The 21,224-nt window shown below is 42.1% G+C and overlaps 1 protein-coding gene across 1 annotated transcript in view; it reads right to left on the minus strand.

Moving 5' to 3' along the window:
* Positions 1-20: 20 nt before the first annotated feature.
* The window catches only part of LOC118280713 (vinculin), a 58,542-nt gene continuing 37,338 nt past the window's right edge, over positions 21-21,224 (minus strand). The window contains exons 10-25 of the mRNA XM_035601035.2: positions 21,013-21,079; positions 17,080-17,189; positions 16,481-16,583; positions 15,531-15,667; positions 14,411-14,541; positions 13,693-13,841; positions 12,436-12,501; positions 12,237-12,348; positions 11,664-11,757; positions 10,778-10,967; positions 10,262-10,501; positions 9,632-9,761; positions 7,329-7,441; positions 6,810-6,900; positions 4,259-4,323; positions 21-3,753 (exon numbers count right to left, since the gene is read on the minus strand). Of these exons, the coding sequence (XP_035456928.2) occupies positions 3,646-3,753; positions 4,259-4,323; positions 6,810-6,900; positions 7,329-7,441; positions 9,632-9,761; positions 10,262-10,501; positions 10,778-10,967; positions 11,664-11,757; positions 12,237-12,348; positions 12,436-12,501; positions 13,693-13,841; positions 14,411-14,541; positions 15,531-15,667; positions 16,481-16,583; positions 17,080-17,189; positions 21,013-21,079 (1,906 nt within the window). The 3' untranslated portion in view covers positions 21-3,645. The remainder of the gene's footprint in view (positions 3,754-4,258; positions 4,324-6,809; positions 6,901-7,328; positions 7,442-9,631; positions 9,762-10,261; positions 10,502-10,777; positions 10,968-11,663; positions 11,758-12,236; positions 12,349-12,435; positions 12,502-13,692; positions 13,842-14,410; positions 14,542-15,530; positions 15,668-16,480; positions 16,584-17,079; positions 17,190-21,012; positions 21,080-21,224) is intronic.

Consider the following 21,224-nt stretch of genomic DNA (forward strand, 5'->3'; position numbering starts at 1 on the left):
CCCAAAAAGAAACAAAAATATAAATAAAAAAAATCTTTATTAGAATAAATAAAATATTAAAACAAAAAATGTATGTAAAGTGTACAAGACTTACGTTTAGATATAAAATAAAATAAGCACGCAAACGTTAATACGACTAATTTTAAAGTAAACGATAGACTTGCCGGTTATAAATACATTTTAAACATGAATAATAGGGCAACAGAAAGTCAACATATGACTATAGACTGGTCACTACTCCAAATTCAGTGATATAACCAAAAAATAATCAAAAAAGCCCTTATAATTTTTAAGCCTGATTTGGGAATTGAACCCAGGACTCGGCAGTAGCACTTGTAACCACATAACGAACAAGGCAATCTAAAATAGAACTTGCCTTTTTCCAAGACGACTAAATCGAAAAGGCATTTTTTTTTGCTTTTTATAAAAATACGACTGAATCGAGTAGATATTAAATTTATATTTTCGGTTTTCTTGCAACAAGTCTATCGAGTACTCAACCTATATACTACATACAACGCTCCCTACTAAAGTTATTTACAAATATTATTAACTTATGTTACTTTGACCTTACTTAAACATCTTTTACCTACAAAAATGCCGTTTTTGCCGTAAAATTACCTTTACAAACGGCGCTTTTGTAGGTAAATACTATATAAGATTAGTAGCACACTCCCAACATACAAAAATATTGCTCTCGCTCCACGGTCCTACGCTTATATGATAATATATATGTTTTATATTTCTAGAATAATCCACAACACGAAAATAAGTGCTAACTTGAAGCCATTTTCACAATTTTTAAAGGCCTTTTGATATTTTGTTATTTTTGAAGAAGTAAACACAAGATATTTTGAAAGTACTAGATTGTCTTGAGTATAAGGTTAGACTTAGGTATATAAGACACTAAAAAAACATATTATATTTCACGTAGTTCTTCGTTCCCACATGCAACGGATTAAAAGTGTTCAAAAATGGAATTCGCTTGACATGTGGCGTAGAATCCAATCGTTTAGCTACTGTGCCAATTGGGCCTACAGTCGATAGCTTTTCAGCAATAAAGATCGACAAAAGTACAGTAAAATACCGTTTGATATAGACCTTTAAAAATCTCATCATGATTACCTACATATCAGAATAACATATTACTTTGTGAAAACAGCGTTAGCTACCTATATACTGTAGTTATGTAAAAATAACCGCGTTACTAAGGCCACTATGTTCAAATACTATATAAGTAGGCCTCTAGACAAACCCTAATACATTAGAAAGAGCACCTACTATAGCCATGTATTATATGAAAGTGTATATACATAATAATATATTTAAATACATTGTGAATTCATTGGCATTGTTTCTTATATACCTGTACCTCTACCAGAGTTAGAAGCAATAGTATTTGTCAATGACGACGTAGTTTTTTTTTGTATGGTTTTTAGTTCCACAGGTGACCGATAGAGGCGCTGATAAAATTTGACATACAAAAACGATTTACGACAAATACTATTGCTTCGAACTCATAGTAGAGGTTTATAATCGCTGATCTATTGAGATAACAGTTCAGTAACTTCTGTAGTCATATTTTGCCAATGAAATCGTACACATTATAACACATTAAAATACAAAGATTAGTATTCATATTATTGAATATTATACAATGAATATCACACCCACATTTCACCAATTATATCAATTAACAATCACTGCTATATATTGCTCTTATACATATAAGTATATAATATAGTATCTACGTATTGTATGTATATAATAGGATATATTTGAAAAGGCGTGAGGACCTACCCTACTTAGTAAAGCACGGAGATGGCACTTACATTCAGAATCACACATTTTCTATCACTTTTCTTTATCTTTCATATTTACTGCCGCATTCAGACACATTTAATAATTACTTAATATTATTCCTTAGTAACGATTACATTATATATTTATATATTCAACTTCACGCCTTTTATCCCCGAAAGGGTAGGCAGAGGTGCACATAATGCCGCTAACTTAGTAACGATTTTGTATCGAAAACAATTGCTAAGGACTGGGTTAAGGAACCATTAAATGTCTCTGAGTACGGCGGATATATATCTATTTCTAAATAAAACAATTCGTTGTTCATAAAATTAAAAAGTTGTAAAAAATAATCTCGTTTTTTGAAACATGTGTACTCATGTACTCCGATCTATGGTTATAAGTGTTATAATTATTAAAAATGTACTGTAACAATACTTATTAAACATTGTACGATTTTCATCTAAATTGTACTTTTATATAACTTTTATGAATATTCATTTACGTTGAGGTGTTTATGATAAAACATAGTCATGAAGCTGCCCAAGTTACATATTTTTTTGTATATAAAGCTTAACATTACAATATTACATCACGCGTACCCCAAAAGGGGGTAGACAGAGATTAACACTTTATTTTTTGCTTTTTATTACTGGACACGATTCTACATTCAATAACATGATTGCATCTATTTGAATCTGGAATAGAACCAACGACTTTATAGTCAGTAGTCAAGCTTGCAACCACTAAACCAAGGAGGTTAATATTAATAATTATTAAAACATGAAACTATACTTTATTTTAATAAAACTATAATGATAAATCTCTCATGTACTTATAGTTGTAATATGTAACAATTACGTATGCGTGTGCGCATTTAACAAACTGTATTTAATATTAGGAGATGGGAAAGTAAAATGGAAGTTTATATAATTATGTTGTTTTTAACTTTAACACGTCAAACGCCATGGGAGCACCATGTGGGCCCCGTTAGCGGAGGATTTGCCTTCAACAGTTTTCTATTGGCAGTCAAAGACTTAATATGATTTCAATTTAAGATTATTTTCTCTCAGATGTCCAAAAAAAGGCTTAAAATGTCAATGACAATATTATAAAATGTTTAATGTATTATTCCCCGAACATATTTGCCTTCTGAGATTATTTTCACTGCGTTCCTGTCCCACATTGGGCGCCAGTAAATAACGGAACTTTCTTTAACCGAAGTACCTGGATGACTTTAAAAAAAAAGGTAATGACGCCGTTAACTGCAAGCTTGCAAGCTTAACTGTTGGTTAACAGTTAACAAGTCTGCCGATTGAAACACAAAATTAGGTTTCAATAAATGAAGCTGTGACACTGCTCTCAACTAATCCAATAAAAATAAGGATGATATAAAGCTACCACGATGCCTAATAACGTGGAAGAATAATGATTTGTTAAACAAAAGTTAAGGTTTTTTGAAAAATCACCCACCTACAATAGATGTTTACTAAGTACTATACATATAGAGTGGGGGGACCTTGACTCCAGATATTATAGATGTTACTTTATTACGTAACTAAATACCTATACACATAGGTATTTAACATTTTAACCGCCAGAGTCGGATAAATCCGACCACGAAATTTTGTGACTTAACCACCGCAGACGTATATACGACTATAGGTTTATATAAAAAAATGTTTTATTTAAAGTATGATTGATGTTTCCCATCACCAATGATACGCTTGGCGCTGGCTTTACTCGCGGCGGTTAAAAGATTGGTAAACAAATCAAGTATCATCAATATAGTTTTAAAACCTCAACTCCACATTCTACAGATGTTATTGTCAGGGTTGCAGGAGTTTAGATCTGGTACCACGGCGAGCGTCGCACCCAACGCAGTCTGTATCCACCTTGCTCCGTGCGGATCTTGATGGAGGCGCCCTCTGCCGCCTTCACTGTTTCCTTTACCTGTAAATCAGTGGTAGAAAATTAAATATGGTATCTTTTTCTGCTGGAATTTTCCTAACTAAACTATAAGTTAAAGTTGGCATTCTCATCAAAACTTTATCACAAATCATGTGACAATTTAGTCACTTACATTATTATAACTTATTTAACAATCCGACTTATGACAACAACGATTAGTAAGAACTTCCGAAAGACTTTATTATCACCCCCTCCTAAACCCCCACTACAAGGCCGGTATCTCACTTGTAACTTCCTCCTCCTAAAATCCTAAATAACTCCTCTAGAGTTTCGAGTATCCACGTTCGACGCCGATTGCTTACCATCAGGGGATTAGTCTACTCAGTCCAACCAAGTAAAATTTTACTAAAAGAGTCCCGCTATTTCGTATGCTACTTCAGATACCGAATCCAAGATCTTGCTTAAAGTTACAAGACTTGTCACCAGTAGGCCACTCCATCTAGGAACCACTTTCCGGGGACAGAAGCAAAGAGTAGAAGTAACTTACGCTCTGCATCAAGTTCTGAGCGTTGCCGACCAGCATCTCCGTCGCCTCCTGGTCCTCTTCGCTACCTGTATCGCATAAACAACATGGTTTAGTACACAACCAAAATACATAAGAAAATATTAAATGAGGTCCGCAGCCACCTAGCTGTATTAAACGTCTAAGTAATGGCTTTATCTGTACCCTTAGTATGAGTTTCTTTACGTACGTGGCGCGGTCGGTGCTCTGATTGGCCGGCTCTAATAAACCAACCAATCAGAACGTCGAACGTTTCTATTATTATGATGGTTTTCAGCTTACTCGCATAACTGTTTGAGCCATTCTGACGCTCATATTCATGAGCAGTATTCCGCGACATGAATACAAGCCTCACCGGCTTGATACGGGTCGAGTTCCTCGTCTAACAGTTACGTGAGAATGCCGAAAACTATAATAATTAGTTCTATAATATGTCTCGCGAAAGTTTTACACAGACTACACAGTACACATAAACATTTACACAGTAAATCTTTTGGTTTCTCAATGGATGGAACTTTATTTCTGATAGGGATTCGATTTCAGGCAACCTACCCTACTATTCTATTAGCAACTCGATTCAAACGACAACCCACAGCAAAAGAGACGGCCATTTGATTAAACAGCTAGACAATCAGGGCGTTAGATAGTTGCCTGCGACACAGTAGCCACAACAATGCCACAACCAATGACTTAGTGCTCTTATGAAGACACGTGTTATTATAGTTTGTATTTGGGTGTACTGATGAAGTATGGGAGAGTCATGCTTCGGCAGGAATGGGCCGGCTCGACCGGATTGATACCACGGCCTCACAGAAAACCGACGTGAAACAACGCTTGCGTTGTGTTTCGTCGTGTGTGGTTACCGGAGGCCCAATTATCCCCCCCCCCCAATCCTCGATTCCCCAACAACCCTTAAATTCCTAACCCCAATAGGCCGGCAACGCCCAGTTTCGGGTGTTCATAGGCGGCGGCGATTGCTTACCATCAGGTGATCCGTCAGCTCGTTTACCGGCTTATACCATAAAAAGTTACATATCGATATATTATGTATTGTTTTAGATATGAGTGTGTGTGTTATTGACAGTGTAACGTCATATTGCTTTACCTTTGTAGTCCGGCATGCCGACTGTTAAAGCGAAGCATAGCATTAATAGAGAGAAAGCTTATTTTTACTTATTATACAATGATAAGCTATAATATCAAGTATTTAAACAGTAATAAATATGTAAGTAGCCTATTTAATACAGCTTGAGTAATAGGAGACCAAGAAAATAATTTATCAATGATCTGTACCCTTACGAGTTTTCTTAACGTTTAAAGTAATCGAAACGAGAGCGCGTTCGGCGCTGTGATTGGTTGGTTTATTCGAGCCGGCCAATCAGAGTGCCGAAGCAGTTCCCATATAACCTATGGCCATATCATAATAAATATGCATTTTATAAAGGTTGGCAGATAACTTGGCAAGATTTTGTTATCATTTTTTTTTTTACTAAAAATACGCGGACGCGTACGTTTAATAGTCAGCGCAACGTCGCCGCGTCTGCGCACGATGCTTGTGAGGATCAATCCCTGTGCGATTGGCGGAACTTTCTCATTATTTAAAAAAAAATTGCCAAGTTACGTGCCGAAGACTATAACAAGCTTTTACAAAAAATATAATTAAATGGTTTACAAGATACGCATATTGTTAGCAAAGCTTAATAAATAGTTTTGGTACGCGACGTCCTGCGTGAGCGATCTAGAAGCGAACGCGAAGCGGTGCGGTGACACGCGAATTCAACGCGATGCGGTATGACGCGGCGGCTATGTCCTATGTGATTATGAATCGTTTCGTTTTGTTTCTGTTTCCGACATTATAAACAAAAACGTGCCGGCACCGCGTCCAGGGGGCCTACTCTAATTCGACGAAAAACGAAGTTTCGTCCGAAACTTCGCAGATTGCATACTACAATTCTATTTATTGCGAACTTTCATGAACAAAAATGAACGAATGAAATGTAGATAAATAAATAGGTTTTGATATGAAATTAAAAATAAAACGTTATTTTAAGTAATTTTATTAGTAAATCCATAAAACCTACGGCCGAAGATTAAACGAAACTTCGGATTCGAGAACCGTAGTAGGCACCCAGGTTCTCGCGACAATGTCAAACCAATGCACGACTGGGCAACCGGCTACCGCGTTACGTGTAGCGGGTTTGATTCCCGCACGGAGCAACTCTTTGTGTGATCTACAAATTGTTGTTTCGGGTCTGGGTGTCATGTGCATGACATATGTATGTTTGTAAACGCACCCACGACACAGGAGAAAACGCTAATGTGCCCAACGTTTTAAAAAAAAATTGATCGCGTTCGCGCCGCATCCCACGTGCGGTTGGTGCCATAGACGACGTCAATATATTTTGTCATTTTGTCAGTTTGTTGTTCGCCTTGCATCGCCTTTGCAACTAGATCGCTCACTCGAGACGTCGCGTTATAGATTAGTAAGTAGCAGATTCAAGGTAAATATAGATAGAGGGGTAAGCAGTGTAGTTACCTTGAGCGCCAAGCATGGTCGCCTTGACGGTGGATAGAATCTTCAGCTGTGTGCCAATCGTCGGGATACGCTCGCATACTTGTAGCAAGTTCTGTTAACAAATATTATTGTGTCATTATTAATAAAAAAATATTACATTGTCATCAAACTTGAGTAACCATAGTTATACTTAATTTCATTTAAATCGGTTTATGGTAATCGCTTTAAAAAACATGTAAGATTCCACTATTGGACTTGCAGTTGTTGAAACACTGTCCCAATTTTTTATATTATACGAATTATTCTAATAAGGCAGTGGGTCTATAATGGCTGAAATCTGAAATATCTGCCTTACGGGGGGAAAATCCCCAATTTTTCCAATCCCCGATTCCCCAACAACCATTAAATTCCTAACCCCCAAAAGGCCAGCATCGCACTTGTTCTAGTGTTTCGGGTGTCCATGGGCGGCGGCGATTGCTTACCATCAGGAGATCCGTCTGCTCCTTTACCGGCTTATACAGTATCTTAGCCTATACTTACAGTACGAATCCTCTTGTCAGTACACTCGAGAGCCAGTTTCTTGGCAAGCCTGGTGACTTCCTCGGAAGCTTCAGCGATCGCCTTCGCCGTCGCAATGAGCTCACGTTTGCTACCTGGTGATAGAAGAGTGGGGATTAGTGAGGAGTACTTGGTTAGGGAATTATAGACATGCTCAAACGGTCATGCATTTTTTAAGGTTTGGCGAGAACGATAACAATATGGTTTGTTTCATAAAACGGTTGAGATGAGTGAATAGCATGCATGTGTTTTGGGATCGTGGTGGTCCGAAGGTTTAAGATGCCCGCATCTTATGCATGAGAGTGCGGGTTCTAAACCTACCAACAGCAAGTACCAATATAAGATTTTCTAAGATTATTTAGACATCACTGACAAACGGTGAATGAAAATCTCGTGAAGACATGGTCTTGTAATTTCTAATTGGAAGTTAGAAATCACCAACCTGCATTGAGCAAGAGTGGCGATTAATGCTCAAACCTTCTTCGTGTGAGAACAGGCTTTCGGTAAGTAGCGGCCACTTATAGGCTGATGATGTTTGATGTGTGTGTTTTGGGCTGTATTATTGTTTATCAACCAAGTTCTTTCGAAAATCGAGCATGCACTCAATCTGATTATATATTTTTTTGTAATAATGCCTCTTAATAAAAGCAAAATGGAAATTTTATGAAATCCACCAAATAGAATGAATATTGAATATCGAATGTATATTGAACTCTACGTGAATATTACTTCTACAATCTAACAAAATTATCTAAGTACATTAACTACACATCTACAGAGGGTGGCATGGCATGTGACTTACCGCTGAGATTCAAAGCGACCTCTGCTCCGACAGTGAGACATGTACAATGGGCACATACAACCATATACATACATACAGACATTAAGCGCATATTATTTTATACTAAAGACAAAGTCAAAGCATTTATTTCAATGAATCCTAAATTAGGCACATTTGAAACGTCAAATTGAATTGTCCGTCAGTCTGTCTGTCAGTGAAGCTAGGTGCTCGTTCCAAAGTGTAGCTTTGAATGGAGAAGAATGAGCAAGAAACTCCATCGTTACTCTTTTTTTATTTTTTTTGCTCTCTGATACATTATTTGATCATTTACTTATTGTATATGTAACGACAATACAGCGTCAAAACTAATAATGGGACAAGCTTCTTCCACCCGCTCTGCTCAGCTCCTATTGATCGTAGCGTAACGTTTTATAGCCCATAACCTTCGTCGATAAATGGGCTATCCAGCACAAAAGAATTATTCAATTCGGACCAGTACTTTCGGAGAATAGCGCGTTCAATCAAACTAATTCTTCAGCTCTATTTAATATGGTTAAAATAAGCGTTGTTTTTGCTGACTTGACTGACTCGTTGGTCGTTATTATTATTTTCATACCCCGTCATCATCCCTACTGAGTACATTAATAATGTGTATATATAGAACACTGAAAAGCTATAAAATAAATAATATGCGCTTACATAGACAAGTATACAATATACAAGAGTGTTAGCATGAATAGTGCGTACAATAGAGGTATATAGACAGCTTAGTTACATAGCGATTACATAACAACATTACATACATTTATATTTGGGGATTTGTTAATTTTAAAGGCCATTGGTGGGCAAATAGATACTCATTATGGGGGTTACAGGGGACTCGATAAACACACTGATTATAAGCAGATTTGTTAGTATAAGTTTGTAAGTTTATGAAGCGGTCATTTTTAAATTAACAAAATAATAACGGTTTACTCACGTAAGTACATTAATTGTCAAAAGCTCTACGAGTTTCGAGTCACAGAGGGGCAACGTGCGCAGACTCGACGACGTCGCGCAACCTACTGAAAGTCCCTTTGTGACTCGAAAGTAGTAGAGCTTTTCTCCATTAATGGTACTCACTCGTGAGTAGACCGTGATTATTTAGTTAATTTATTATGTTACGCGATAGTTATTATACAAATACGCCCTTTTTAAGTTTAATTTTATGATGAAAAGTAACCTTTTCCATACAAAAATAATTTGTATTGTTACCACATTCATTGTGTCAATAATAATACAGTACCGTAAAATGGGGTGAATAGGAATCGAGAGGTGAATAGGGACAGAAGAGGGGTGAATAGGTATAGGGGAATTCTTCATAGTATCTATGCACCCCTCTTTTGTCCCTATTCACCCCGTTTTACTGTACGTAGTTTTTAAAGACTTGATAGCAAGTTAATAATAGTACAGTACGTAGGTTTTAGAGACTTGATAGCAAGTTAAAACAACGTGCGTGTGTTACCCTTGGAGTCGGAGCGCACGAGCTCGGAGAGGCGCGCCATGAGGATGGCCATGCGCTTGGCGGCCGCGATGATCTCGTTGTCCTTGGACGACCACTCGCGCACCGCCTTGTGCAGGTTGTGGGCCGCCACCTACCGGGGACAACATCATTTGTAATGTTATGGCATGCAATAGCGACGATATTATCGCGAATAAAAAACATATATGTATGTATGTAATAGTCGTAGGTTTTGGACATTGTTTTAGGTAGATTTGTGTAAGTTAGAGATAATGAAATGCCAATATTACATTAATTATTATGTTATCGGCTTACTCACGTAGTGTTTTGACGAGGAACTCGACTAGTCTCAAGCCATGTCTCACGAAAGTTACAATAAAATAATGCCAATATTACAATTACGTTTTCGATTAATTACTAATTGTAAAGTCTATCTCTTCATACATCGCTATTAATGATGTTTTTGGCTTGGCCCTTTCTCAGTACGTTATTTATTTGGTCAACACGTCTAACGGCGCTGGTAGGCAAATCTACCGATCGGTAGGTTTTTGGAATGCGCCGTAATACGTCCGTTACAGGTTACCTAGTCAATCAATAAGGCAAGTTATCATAATGTACTAAAGACACACTTACCAAAATAGGCTGGCTAGGATGAGGCTGCCTCCTGAAGATATCCTCTCCCTCATCGTCAGTGTCAGCTGGGGGCGGGGGACGCGGTGGGGGCGCGGCGCCGGTGGGGGGCGGGGGACGGGGCGGGGCCGCCACGTCGGACACGTGCAGCCGGGACAGTGCCTCGGGCAGGGCCGGCGGGGGCGGCGCCGGGGCGTAGTGGCCCGATAGAGCTGACTCCACTTCTCCGGCTGCGTTTATTATCTGCGGATGATAACTTGTATTAAATGATACACGCCACACGGTACAGTAAAACGGGGTGAATAGGGATCGAGAGGTGAATAGGGACAGAAGAGGGGTGAATAGATACTATGAAGAATTTCCCTATACCTATTCACCCCGTTTTACGGTAGTAGATAGAGGAAGTTAAGAATTTCTTCATTTGTCACTACTGTCGATTTTAACGTTAGAACCGGCAGCGATGAGAACGAAATGGCAAGACTTTTGTCTGTATTGGAAGGTTCCTGTAAGTATGGGTACCTCAGCGTTGGCGGCCCTCCAGTGGGGCGCCTGCGCCTTGTCCCCGAGCGCGACTGCCTTGGCGGAGTGCACGGCGGGCGGGATGGCGGCCTGCAGGCGCTGCTGGGCCCCCGCCAGCGACCGCGCGAACTGCGCGTCCTCCGTGTTGTCGCGCTCCGCCCCGCCCACTAGCAGCACTCGGTTGGCCAGCCTGGGGGGGGGGAATAATTTTGGTTATTTTTTTTTGTTTTGTTTTTTAAAAAACGTTGCCTCGCATTAAGATTTTCTCCTGTGTCGTGGGTGCGTTTACAAACATACAAATTCACATGCACATGACACCCAGACCCGAAACAACAATTTGTGGATCACACAAAGAGTTGCTCCGTGCGGGAATCGAACCCGATACCCGTTGCGCGGCAGCCAGTTGCCCAGCCACCGCACCAACCGTGCAGTCAATTAAGTCTTAGGCCCCTTATGAACTGGTGATAGGCCGTGGAGGCTTCCAGTCTCCAGCCGCCTGCCACTAGTCCCTCCCACAACCTCCGCCACACAACTGCTCCCAAATTGCTCTTTTTTGTTCATACATTTATCTGTTTCCAAAACTAACGACAAGATCACAATGAAGCTATATATATTGCATACCTAATAGACCTAGGCAACATAACCAGGTACCATTTATATTACATATTGAAAGAGAAAACACATTCTGTACCCTTAGTAAGAGCTTGCTTTACGTCGAAACGAGAGCGCGTTCGGAGTTCTGATTGGTTAGTTTATTCGAGCCGGCCAATCACAGCTCCGAACGCGCTCTCGTTTCGATTACATTGAACGTTAACCAAACTCGTACTGGGGGTACTGAAGTCAATATTATATGCGGAAGAAGTTGCAAATAGAAGCTATACATTACCTGGCGATGGCTGAAGTATTGTCGACCATTTTCTGCGAGTCGTTGTTACGTATCGCGTCTTCACACAGGTACGTGTGCTTCTGCATCAGCTCACCTGTTGTATAAATTGAACTCTTTTAAATCCACGTCTGGGACTATGTCCGTAGATTTACTTATACTTAAAATATCACAATGAGAGTGAATTAAAGGGAAATATTAGAAATTGCACACTGTTTACTAAAACTTATGCGCAATAGTGTGCTTATTGACCAATATTCAGCTAGTAGAAAAATGAAAATGAAATGTAAATATAAATATTCTTTATTATTGCAATTTGTAAAATATTGAGTGGTCGTGTTTGGAGACTCCTATTAAGCAAGATATTCCTGTGTGGAGGAGAGAGAAAACCCCGCTATTCCATAGTAAATTAATAGAGAAATAGAGTTATTACACAATATTTGCGCAACGGATGATGTTTTAGCGCAAAAGTTTGCGCAAATGTATAAAACATATAACCACCTTCATACTGATGATAAAGCCATCATGCTTCTATCCGCAACCCCTGAAAATCCCACTCTTGTTATGATGACTTACCAGCAGTCCTGACGAAGTCCAGGGGATCCACAGCCTGGTCACAAAGGTCCCTCACGCGGAGTACGGCGTCCGCGTACTGATTCTTCAAGTTGTTGAAATGTTCCTCTGCCACCTGATACGTTCATAAATGAAAGTACAATAATGTTCGATATTGTTCTTTTTTTAATACAAGCAGTGATTGGTTCAGAGTAATTCATACCTTACTGTCTGGGTTATAGAGTCTGATCTTGCCTGCTGCAATGAGTTGAGGTGATAGCTTTTCAACCTGTGAGAAAATAAACGGTCCTGTTTAGAATCAGTCGTATCGTAAGAGCCAACTTGTGGTTTTTTAGATATTTGACCGAGAAGTGAATATTATCCGGTCTCTGGAAGCGATTCTGAAAGAGTCGCAAGTCTAAATGTGTAACCTGAAGGTCTACTCTAATGTCTAATTCAACAAGTTACGTCTGAAACTTCGCAAATTTCGTACTATAACACCATTTATTGCGAACTTTCGTGAACAAAAATTAACGAACGAAATGAAGATAAATAAATAGTTTTTGATTTGAAATTAAAAATAAAACGTTATTTTAAGTAATTTCATTAATAAATCAATAAAACCTACGGCCGAAGATTAAACGAAACTTCGCATTCGAGAACCGGAGTAGCTCTACTCTTCTGGTTACAAAAAGGCCCATAGTCCAGCAGTGGACACGACTTTTTTTTTCTTTGGGACAAGCCCGCCATGACCTCTTGTACCGCTGCAACTCCTGTAAGCCAGAATCTACAGTAGATACAAACATAAAAACACCGGAACACTGAAGTCCGGCGCGTCCCAGGGAAATGAATGTCTTGGATCTCGCAACGAAACAAATCAGAAGATGTTATTAGAGGAGAAGAAAAAGAACCTGGTCTGGTTACAAAAAGGCCCATAGTCGAGCAGTAGACGCGACTGTCACGCGCTACAAAGATCACGAGAATGAATAATGTATGATTTTCATCATCGAACCACAAGACAATCGGCGAGGCGTCACCGCTTCATGGTAGATATCCCACCCACTCGCACGAAGCGCTTCGCTTCAAGCTTCCTTGTGCGAACTGCTAGGGAGTGAAACTCCTTGCCGGAGTCTGTGTTTCCTGATGGGTATAACCTGGGTGTCTTCAAGGCCCGAGTGAATAGGTTGCTTATGGGCAGACGTGCTCCACCGTAGGCCGCATCATCACTTACCATCAGGTGAGATAGCGGCCAAACGTCGACCCATTCATCATCAGCCGAGAGACGTCCACTGCTGAACAAAGGCCTCCCCCTTAGAGGGGGGTTGATATCCCATAATCCCCACGCTTGGCAGGCGGCTTGGGGATCGCAGTTAGGTCACCGATAAATTTGAGAATGCTGCTGCCCATTCCTCGGTGGCTGGTCGCAGTTTTAGGACGTACCCGGGTCGACCCATTAAACGTAAAAAAAATGAGCCGGTACCTGCTGAGCGTTATGTATGAGTTGGTCGGCGAGCCTCTTGTTGTGTCCGACGCCGGCGGCGACGACCCCGGCCGCGGCGGCTGCGCGCGCGCTGAAGGCCGCCAGCCCCGCCGCCTTGTCGTGGAACGTCGACTCGCGCCCTGGAGTGCCTAGGGAACGATATTTCCATGTAAAAAACGTTTGCGCAACGGTTGCGCAAGTGTAATGTCATGCATGTTTTGCTTTTTAGAGACAATAGTAATCCACTTGGATTTACAATGTATAGGTTAGAAACATACTTGCGCAAAACCAATATACATTATTGCGCAAACCTCTTATGACTTAATTTAAACCACATATTTGTTATAATCTTGGTTGAAAATATACGAAAAATGAGCGAAATATGCCCAGTAATTTAACCAATAAGTGCATTATTCTCTTTGACCTAATTTGGACAATCTTTACAAATACGGGATTATAAAAGCCGCGCCGCATGTCCGTAACATTCCTTGACATCCTACAACATTACAGCTCTTCTGTGGTCAAAAACAAAAAACATGAACTTGATCCCACAGAATTTCATACTTGATTTATTTAACAATTTATTTTGTTTGAAAATTTCAATATTTTAATTTTGTTTTCGTTCAAATATTTAGTTGTATACTTGTGTGAACGAGTCCTACTAGTAGTTTCATTGAAATCATACGAGTGATCTCCATTCTGTATAAGCGGTACGTACCGGGCGGCGCGTTGACGGCGTCGGTGAAGTGTCGCAGCGGCGCGGCGACGTCGATGAAGTCCTCCACCACGCGGTTGACGACGGCGCGCTCCGTGGCGCGCTTCAGCTCGTGCAGCTTGTCCGTCAGCTCTCTGTGCCAATATACACCTTGTTACACGTGGGATAAGGTCTAAATTACATGTTTTAGGGATGAATGATAGATTTTTCTTTATTTCTTTGCTTCATCACTTCTTTTTCATTCCTCTCTGACAGATATAATACTATATTTACTTCTTTCTCTATCATATAATTTCTCACACGATCTATTTAATTTTTCTTCAGTCACCATCATTCTTTCCAGCTTACTACAGAAGCTATATAAGCTACCAACATTTATTTCACATTCTCTTTTTCACTGTTACACGTGAAATTATGACTTACCAGTTTCAGATATGACCATTTTACAATGTTAACTTATCGGATAATTTATATACATACTACACTACACATACCATCAGCTAGTAGACGTCTACAGTTAAAGCCCCCCCCCTTAGTCCTGCATCCACTAACTCTCCGCCACTCAGACGATGAAATAGAATGACATAGTATATATCATCTTTATTTATTTACGGGGTTTTTCTTAAAAGAAAAGCTCCCCGATTATTAACAGAATAACAAAAACAGACTTATAATAGACTTAGGATTAAATTAACCTACCCGCAACCTAGTACCCACAATAGTAATATTAATCGAATTCTGGCCTCATCCGAAAGAACTATTATAGTAACCTACACTATAATCATTGACGTCAAAGGCGTGACGTTTTTGAGCCTCAATACGTCTGCACTCGGCGAGGATATGATAGACGTCTTTCCGCAAACAGCACAATTGGGTGAGTCCACTTTACGCATCATAAAGCCATTAAGTGGCACATGACGGATGCCTCAAAGCCATCACGACTTCTTGTCTATCATGCTGCTCACGTTGAACCAAAGCATAAGGGCTGAATGGTTTTGTACCAGATGCCTTTTGTAGTCAAATTATTCTGACCAAGACTGAAAGCATTTGCCTCGAATAGTGGGTAAAAGTTCCGTGTGCCAAGGTAAACAAGTATATATCGTTTAGAAAGAACATCTCTCACCGAGTGATAGCCCGGGCCTCCTCGCTGTCCCCCTTCCCGCTGGCGCAGAGGTCGGCCAACTTGTCGGACAGTCGCTGTACCTCCGAGCACAACTGGAGGACTTCCGCCTTCTCCCTGCCTTGGAGGCCGTCAGCGATCTATTGGAGTCAGGAGATGAATTACAATATGGAATTATCATTATAGACTAGGACTAGTCTATACCGTCGGTAGAGGGCGACCCAGACGGACATATAGCGACTAGATTGGCGATATATTAAAAAAGGGCCAAATTAAAAGTACCTTTAACCGACGAGCGTGCATGAAAAGACTGATGACTGTTGATGAAGCGAAAGAAGTGTGTAAGAACCGTGGCAATTGGCGTTCGATTGTCTCTGCCTACCCCCATGGGAGACAGGCGTGAGGTTATGTATGTATATAATTATCATTATAACTAAAGAATTTAGTCCTTTAGGCCGCACCACGGTTTTACCCCGCGCCCTATTATCCGCTCTAAACTGCGGTGCTAATCAATACTCAATTCTTTATTGCATTCCACAATGTAGGCTTAGGTGGTAAACATTTGGTAGGTAACAATGGTAGACCCTGTCAGGCACAGCAAAAAATATTAAAAACATATTATGTAGAGAACTTACTATGGTTTTTAACCGCATTAACACCAGCGATATTTTCAACACTAAGTTCTCTATATACAATAAATGTGGCCCCACTATTTTATAACATATTACGGTTTCAAAAATGTTTAATGCATTCGCTTACTTCACAAAATTTCGAGGTGAAAATTCACTGCGATTTTACGATAATACGACCTGTCTAGTCGAGTCAAAATTATATATTTCAAGTAGCCTGCGAAGGCACATTTGAACGTCAAAACCATCAAAACCGAGTTTATATAATGTGGAAACAAAAGTATTTGTATTAGCATGATGATCAGATATAGTGTACCGACATACCCTCTGCCCCTGCGACACGATGCTGTTGATAGCCTTTTGGCCCTCCACCCTGGTTTGCGGGTCCGCGGCAGGGTGGAGCAACCACTTGTGGGCCGTCTCCAACCTGAAAGGAGAAGGAAAAAACCGTTTACGACCGGTACAGTCTTTACGGACTACGCTACAATGTGAGAGAGCCACGCATCCACATGAATCGGTACCACGACCGAGCAGAAAACCGACGTGAAACCACTGAAGCGTTGTATTTCGATACGTGAATGAGGTTACCGGGTGACCAATCCCCTCCCCTAATCCCAATCTTCATAACCTAACCTATCCCCCAGTGTGTTACCATTGACCATGGGCAGTGCTGGTTGCTTACCATCTAGTCTAAAGTGTGGGACAGCCATACTTCCGCTCGACCGGAGTAATACCACGTCCTCACCGAAAACCGACGTGAAACAAAGTTTGCGTTGTTTCTTTGTGTGAGTGAGGTTACCGGAGGCCCAATTCCCCTCTTCCCAATCCCCGATTCGAACACCCCTTAAATTCCTAACCCCCAGAAGGCCGGCAACGCACTTCTGATTATTGAGCAAAGAACCATGGTTGATGACGTCACTCACCTAGCCTGCATGGTCTTCCCCCCTTGTTTCTCAGCAGCCCTGACCCCCTCGTTGACGATGGCGTCCAGCTCGTTGATCTGGTGGCGAAGGTCTGAAGCTAGGTTCAGTGCCTGAAACATAGTGTTTAGTATATATATTATACTGGCTTCAATCTGCTTTCACTTGCTTTTCATTCTGGTTCAGTTTATGCTTATTTATTTAGTGTCGCAGAGATAAACTGTTATGGCGACATTCTGACAAGTGACAAGTGACAGATGACAGAAGTCGCACATAGACTATAGACGAGCAAATCAACGGGTGACGTCATAAATATCCTGCATCGCACATATGAAGTTTACATGCGAATTAACACGTATAGAAAATCCCAACGAACAACAGTAGGGCAGAAAGCCCGCCAGGCTGATCACCTCGCCTGGTCCGAGGATCCTCCTTTTCTTAGGGAACTTTACTCTCTGTTCCCTAAACCGTCATGAAGAGTTAGGTTCTCTAATGTTATTATTGATGCTTTAAGTGTTGGACCCGGGTACGTCCTAAATGGACCCGGGTACGTCCTAAAACTGCGACCAGCCACCGAGGAATGGGCAGCAGCATTCTCAAAATTTATCGGTGACCTAACTGCGATCCCCAAGCCGCCTGCCAAGCGTGGGGATTATGGCAACCCCCCCCCTTCACTATGAGCGACAACAAAATTACACGGCCCCCAGTCCCCGGCAGCTCCGCTATTCCTGATCTAGGTAGCGGATCAGGTAACGGCGGAGCAGGGGGTGCTAAGAATCCCCGGCAGAGAAAGCGCTACCACCCCCGACGAACTTTGGCCCTGGCAACGCACAACATCCGCACACTGCGGACTGATGAGAAGATTGTCGAGCTGGAGGAAGAATTGAGCAAAATGCGGTGGGACATCTTGGGACTATCTGAAATCCGAAGAGAGGGTCAGGATACGATAATCCTAGATTCCGGCAACTTGCTCTTCTTCCGGGAAGGAGACCGTAAATCCCAGGGTGGTGTCGGATTTCTCGTCCGCAAGTCTCTCGTCAACAACGTGTGTGAGGTCGACAGTGTGTCGAACAGGGTAGCGTACCTTATACTCAGAATATCTAACCGGTATTCGCTGAAGGTCATACAGGTATATGCGCCGACCTCGACACATTGTGACGACGAAGTAGAGGCTCTGTATGAGGAAATTTCAAAAGCCATACACTCCTCCGAAACACACTTCACCGTTGTGATGGGGGATTTCAATGCAAAGGTGGGCACACGGAATAGCGATGAGTTGAGAATAGGGCCATTTGGATATGGGCAGCGAAACCATCGGGGCCAGCGGCTGGTCGACTTTATGGAGAGGGAGAGACTCTATTTGATGAACTCCTTCTTCCAGAAGCGACCGGCCAAGAAGTGGACATGGATAAGCCCTGATGGTTCTACCAAAAATGAGATCGACTTCATCATGGCGACCGAAAGACGTATATTCAGTGATGTCTCTGTGATAGCGAAGGTGAAAACCGGTAGCGATCACCGTATTGTCAGGGGCACACTGAACATCAATATAAAACTAGAGCGGTCACGCCTGGTGAAGTCCACGCTCCGCCCTGGACGTGCCCAGATCCAAAACCCCGAGCAGTTCCAACTCCAACTGCAAAATCGCTTCCAGTGTCTAGCTGATTGTGGAAACGTGGACGAGATAAATAATGGGTTGGTGGAAACTGTCCGAGCAGTGGGGTCAGACTTCTTCAAGACCCCCGCCGAAACAGGCCCCAAAAGCTCTCCGACGGAACCTTAAAACTTCTTAAGGATCGTAGCGAGATGAGGCTGCAGTCTTCAGACGATATGTCTGAATACGGCAAGCTCAATAGACGAATCTCGAAATACATGCGACGTGACCTGCGGGCCTATAACGCCGCAAGAGTCAGAGACTTAATTGAGCGAAACAAGGGCTCAAAAGTCTTCGCAAAGAATTCGTCTGTTGGGCAAAGCCAAATGACGAGGCTGAAGACCGAGGATGGCAGCGTCATCTCGTCGAAGTCCGAGATCCTCGGAGAGCTCGAGAGGTTTTACGGACAGTTATACACCTCAACACGGCAACCCATCGTCGGTACAGCTCGGGACCCAAGAGCTAAACTGACGCGGCACTACACTGAGGATATCCCAGACATCAGCCTGTACGAGATTAGGATGGCTCTCAAACAGCTTAAAAACAACAAGGCGCCGGGCGATGACGGAATCACGTCGGAACTTCTGCGAGCGGGTGGAAAACCGATACTTTTAGTCCTCCAGAAGCTATTCAATTCCGTCATACTCGAGGGAACCACGCCGGCAGCATGGCAACGGAGTGTGGTGGTTCTGTTCTTTAAAAAAGGCGACAACTGTCTGCTAAAGAACTACAGACCTATCTCACTTCTGAGCCATGTGTATAAGCTGTTTTCGAGGGTCATCACGAACCGTCTCGAACGCAGGCTTGATGACTTCCAGCCTCCCGAACAAGCCGGATTCCGAAAAGGTTTCAGTACCATAGACCACATTCATACGCTGCGGCAGGTTATACAGAAGACCGAGGAGTATAACTTGCCACTATGCTTGGCGTTTGTGGACTATGAGAAAGCCTTCGATTCAATCGAAACCTGGGCGGTGCTGCAGTCTCTCCAGCGGTGCCACATCGACTATAGATACATCGAGGTTTTGAAGTGTTTGTATAACAATGCCACCATGCGCATCCGACTCCAGGAAGAGACTACGAGGCCAATCCAGCTGCGGAAGGGCGTGAGACAGGGAGACGTTATATCTCCGAAACTGTTCACGAACGCACTGGAGGACGTTTTTAAGCTCTTGGACTGGAGCGGACGCGGCATCAACATTAATGGCGAATACATCACTCATCTCCGTTTCGCCGATGACATAGTCGTAATGGCAGAGTCGCTGGAAGAGCTGAACACCATGCTCAGCGACCTCAATACCGTTTCCCAACAGGTGGGCCTTAAAATGAACATGGACAAGACGAAAATCATGTCAAATGTCCATGTTGCACCTATACCGGTTGTCGTTGGGAGCGATATACTCGAAGTTGTAGACCACTACACATACCTGGGTCAGATCATCCAGCTAGGTAGGTCCAACTTCGAGAAAGAGGTCGCTCGAAGAATCCAACTCGGATGGGCAGCATTTGGGAAGTTGCATGAAGTCTTCTCGTCAAAAATCCCGCAGTGTCTGAAGACCAGGATGTACAACCAGTGTGTGTTGCCAGTGATGACGTACGGTACCGAGACATGGTCCCTAACTGCTGGCCTTTTAGAAAGGCTCAGAGTCGCCCAGCGCGCGATGGAGAGAGCTATGCTCGGAGTATCTTTGCGCGACAAAATCCGAAATATGGAAATTCGCCAAAGAACAAGAGTTACAGACATAGCTCTCAAAATATGCAGGCTGAAGTGGCAATGGGCAGGCCACGTCGCTCGGAGGACTGATGGCCGCTGGGCCAGGAAGGTGACTGAGTGGCGACCGCGGACCGGAAGACGCAGCGTGGGCAGACCTCCCACTAGGTGGACCGACGACATCGTCAGAGTGGCGGGGAGCCAGTGGATGCAGGTGGCGGCTTGTCGTTCTACGTGGAGGACCAAGGGGGAGGCCTTTGTTCAGCAGTGGACGTCTCTCGGCTGATGATGATGATGATGATGAAGTGTTCAAACTAGTACACTTTACATTTGAACATCATGCGCACGATGCTGCACGATTTGGACTGCAGTTGGCGCGGTGTATGTGTGCGTGTAGCGGAACCATTCCCGCACGGGACCAATCTTTGTGTGATCCACAAATTGTTGTTTCTATATCTGGTCTAACTATGTCGTGTGTAATTGTATGTTTGTAAACGCACCCACGACACAGGAGGATCTTAGTTTCGGTAGCAATGATTAAAAAAAAGATGTTTGTTAATAAATAGTTTACCTTGGCTTCCCTGCCGTGTCCATATTGACGCTCGTCGCAAAGTTGGTCGGCGTTGATACCACCCGATCTGTAAACATATTGAAGTAATCATTATATTTGAACTCACTGTAAACAAGACGAAGTTGTTAAATAATGTTGGGAAGTTGATCAATAATGATTCCCCCTTCCCAATCTTCCCTATCCCCATTCCCGAACAACAACCTTTAAATTCC

The sequence above is a fragment of the Spodoptera frugiperda genome, chromosome 16 (assembly GCF_023101765.2).
Source record: "Spodoptera frugiperda isolate SF20-4 chromosome 16, AGI-APGP_CSIRO_Sfru_2.0, whole genome shotgun sequence".
NCBI lineage: Eukaryota > Metazoa > Arthropoda > Insecta > Lepidoptera > Noctuidae > Spodoptera > Spodoptera frugiperda.